This window comes from Capsicum annuum, chromosome 6, assembly GCF_002878395.1.
Source record: "Capsicum annuum cultivar UCD-10X-F1 chromosome 6, UCD10Xv1.1, whole genome shotgun sequence".
Taxonomy (NCBI): domain Eukaryota; kingdom Viridiplantae; phylum Streptophyta; class Magnoliopsida; order Solanales; family Solanaceae; genus Capsicum; species Capsicum annuum.
This window is the reverse complement of record NC_061116.1, coordinates 105,525,857-105,529,052: the sequence shown is the minus strand read 5'-3', so window position 1 is coordinate 105,529,052 and position 3,196 is coordinate 105,525,857. Positions and strand designations below refer to the sequence as shown.

Below are 3,196 nucleotides of genomic sequence, written 5' to 3'. Positions count from 1 at the left end.
TATTCAAATATAAAGAAAACATCTATACTATGAGAACATAACAAAAAAGGATATGAGACACTCTTGTAGCATTTGTGGGTTACCTCCCACCTAGCGCCTTAGTTATCGCTGTGGCATGATGTCTTTCTTCTTTTAGTATCACGAAGGGTCCTAAGACCCCTTGTCCTTCACTGTCTCATTTTAAACATTCACCACGAATACTACTTGGAGCTTCGTGGTTTGCTTCTTTGACTTGCAAATTTTGAATGAGACCTAATCTTCTTGCACCAAAAATTTCATCTACCCCAACTCTAGATCGACAATGGCTCCTCCAATGTTTAAGAAAGAATGATAGGCACCTCTTGGTCCATCTTACAATCCAATACAACAAAATCCACCAGGAAAATGAATTCGTCCACCTTTATTAGGACATCAAACAATATGCCCACCGATCTTTTTATGGATCGGTCCTCCATCAAAAGTCACATCAAAGTAGGTGTAGGAGTGTCTAATCCATGTTTTTTATAGATGACATATGGCATTAGGTTGATGTTTGCACCAAGGTCATAAAGAGCCTTTGCAAACTCATGAGTCCTAATAGTCCAAGGGATAGTGAATGCTCCGAGGTCATTTTTCTTTTTCATAACTTTGCTATCTATGATAGCACTACTCCTATGAGTAACTTCAATGGTATCACCCTCAATGAGCTTCTTCTTGGACATTAACTTCTTCATTAACTTAGCATATCCTGGAATCTCTTGTATTTCCTCGAGTAATGGGATATTTATTAAGAGTTTGCTATGTTTTGTCATAATTTTTCCCAATTTATTACTCTCTTTATCTTTATGCAACAGTTGAGGGAATGGATAAGGAACATGAATGGTTGGCTTTGCTTCTCCTTGCAGCTTTTTAACTTTGACTACTTCCTCATCGCTTTTATATATCTCTTTCTCATCATTTGATTTTCTTCTTTGAGGTGTCACCTTCTTTGCCTTGGCCTTGGGTATATTTTCACTCATATTTCCTATAAGGGGCTCTTCAAGTGCTTTCCCACTTCTAGTGGCAATCGCTAGGACTTGTGCTTTATTCTTTGGGTTAGCAATATATTACTCGAAAGTCCACCTCTAGCCCTTGTATTTAGTTATATGGAGATTTGACCAACTTTGGTCTCCAATTATTTGATGGATCCATAGTATGATACCACCATTTGGGAGAGTACATAGAAGTCACCCTTCAACTCACGAACCATTTTTTGTACCCTCAACTCTACTCAAGATTCGCGCTAAAATATCTTCAGTTATTAACTTTTTAGGGCCAATGACATTTGACTCTTTAGCCTTAGGCCTGTCATAAGGAGGAACATAGCAATCATAGTAATGTTCCCTATCTCTTTAGTCTCTATCTCGGTCATGATCCATCCAACCTTAGTTCCCACCTTGCCTTTGATAAGTACGCAAAAACCCTTGAGTAGTTTGCCAAGCACCGAATTTCTTCATCAAACTTCTTTCCCTCATTATCATCTTCATAAGTCTTTGATGTGATGGCATTTATTCATTTTGCGGGTACACCCATAACATGTTTCATTAGAAGCTCAAGTTGGGTCATCATCTTAGCTATGTTCTCCTCTTATTCCTCTTCTCATTTTCTTTGCTCATTAGTTACCATGGAGGTAGTAGTATGGGTCTTAGGAGCATCAGATGCCACCCCTAATTTTTCTTTGATACTTCACCTATCACATGGAAAGTCACAAAATAATGCAATTTCATAATAGAGCCACCTGCCACATTATCCACAATCATTTTTTTCAATGGGTCAAGAGCTCTATAAAAAAATTTGAGGAGCATCTTATCCAGGACCTCATGATTTTGGCATTAGGCTATCTTTCCATTAAACCTTTCCCACGCTTCAAATAATGGTTCTCCATTTAATTTCCAGAAGTTTACAATCTCATCCCTCTTTTAAAGTATTTTCAATAGTGGGAAGTATCTATCAAGTAACACCATGGTGAGCTCCTCCCAAGATGTGATTGAGCCGAGTAGAAGTGAGCAGAGCCATAAAATTGCCTTGCCCATTAGTGAAAATAGGAATAGTCAAAGCTGGATGTATTCTTGTGTAATATAGCGCACAAACTTCCACAAAGTTTTTCAAATGAATATTTGGGTCCTCATATGCTTGAACCCCATATAATCCTTACATTTGCAACATATGAAGCATAATGCTAGTCACATAAAACACACCATTTCCATTGGTTTGCGGGATGCGGATAGCACTTGTTTGCCTTGCCTCATTTAATTAGCCCTCATCATCTGGTGGGGCATCAACGGGACCAAAACTACTTGCATTATTGCTCATTGCTCCGTTCACACTTTGATCACCTACAAAATAGTCAAAAAAAATGAAATAAAGAAAATTACCCACTCCGAGTATTCCCAAGTAATATTAGCACCACAAAACTGAAATTTATTTTTCACTCCCCAGCAATGGTGCCATTTTTATAGCGCTCAACTCACTCCCATAATTAAGGGGTAAGGCGGTCATTGTCAAGTAAACCAATGTAAATTAGGGTTGAATATCAAGGAGTGAAAGCTATAGACTTCCAACCTATGGGTACTCAAGTTACTATATGGTTACCCGAAATGCTAACTAAAATAAAATGCATAAATAAATAGGGGGTTTATTTGAAAATTATATACACAAACTTCAGCAAACACGTAGTGAATGCTATCTTTGGTTTGAATTCAAGGTTTGGAGAAATCTTAGGATTATGTCTCCTTAGAGATGAATTGGTGGGACAATGTTGGGATTTATATAGCCACCCAAAACCTCAACCAAGCATCCCTATTTCTAGTATAATGCTCTTAACATGATTTACACTCCCAAAACACTTATTTCTAAGATTGCAAAAGGTAGTGAACCATAGACTTAGTTGTTCACCATTGCTTTGTCCCCCAATAACCCTCTTTTGAGGTGTTATAAGTTACCTAATATTTATCTAAATCTCTCTGTCGATGATGAAAAGGGGTTCTAGAGCTTGGAGCTTTTGCCCATTAAACCCATTTAGATATTTGGAGTTTTCACCCATCAAATTCCAACACATAAGCACTAGTGAAATCCATACTCAATATCTAAAACCCATGTAAACACAACAATACCTACAAAGAATCAAACTCTAATTTAACATAATCCCAAGACTAAATTATTTAGCTACTCATGAAGC

The 3,196-nt window shown here is 37.5% G+C and overlaps 1 protein-coding gene across 1 annotated transcript; it reads right to left on the bottom strand.

Annotated features, from left to right (window-relative positions):
• Positions 1-461: 461 nt before the first annotated feature.
• LOC107874247 lies at positions 462-998 on the bottom strand. Its single transcript, XM_016721080.1, has one exon. It carries the CDS (start codon positions 996-998, stop codon positions 462-464), a length of 537 nt encoding a protein of 178 aa, XP_016576566.1.
• Positions 999-3,196: the final 2,198 nt, after the last annotated feature.

Excerpts from the sequence above, each read along its gene's own strand:
- LOC107874247 (XM_016721080.1), bottom strand. The coding sequence starts at position 998 with ATGAGTGAAAATATACCCAAGGCCAAGGCAAAGAAGGTGACACCTCAA.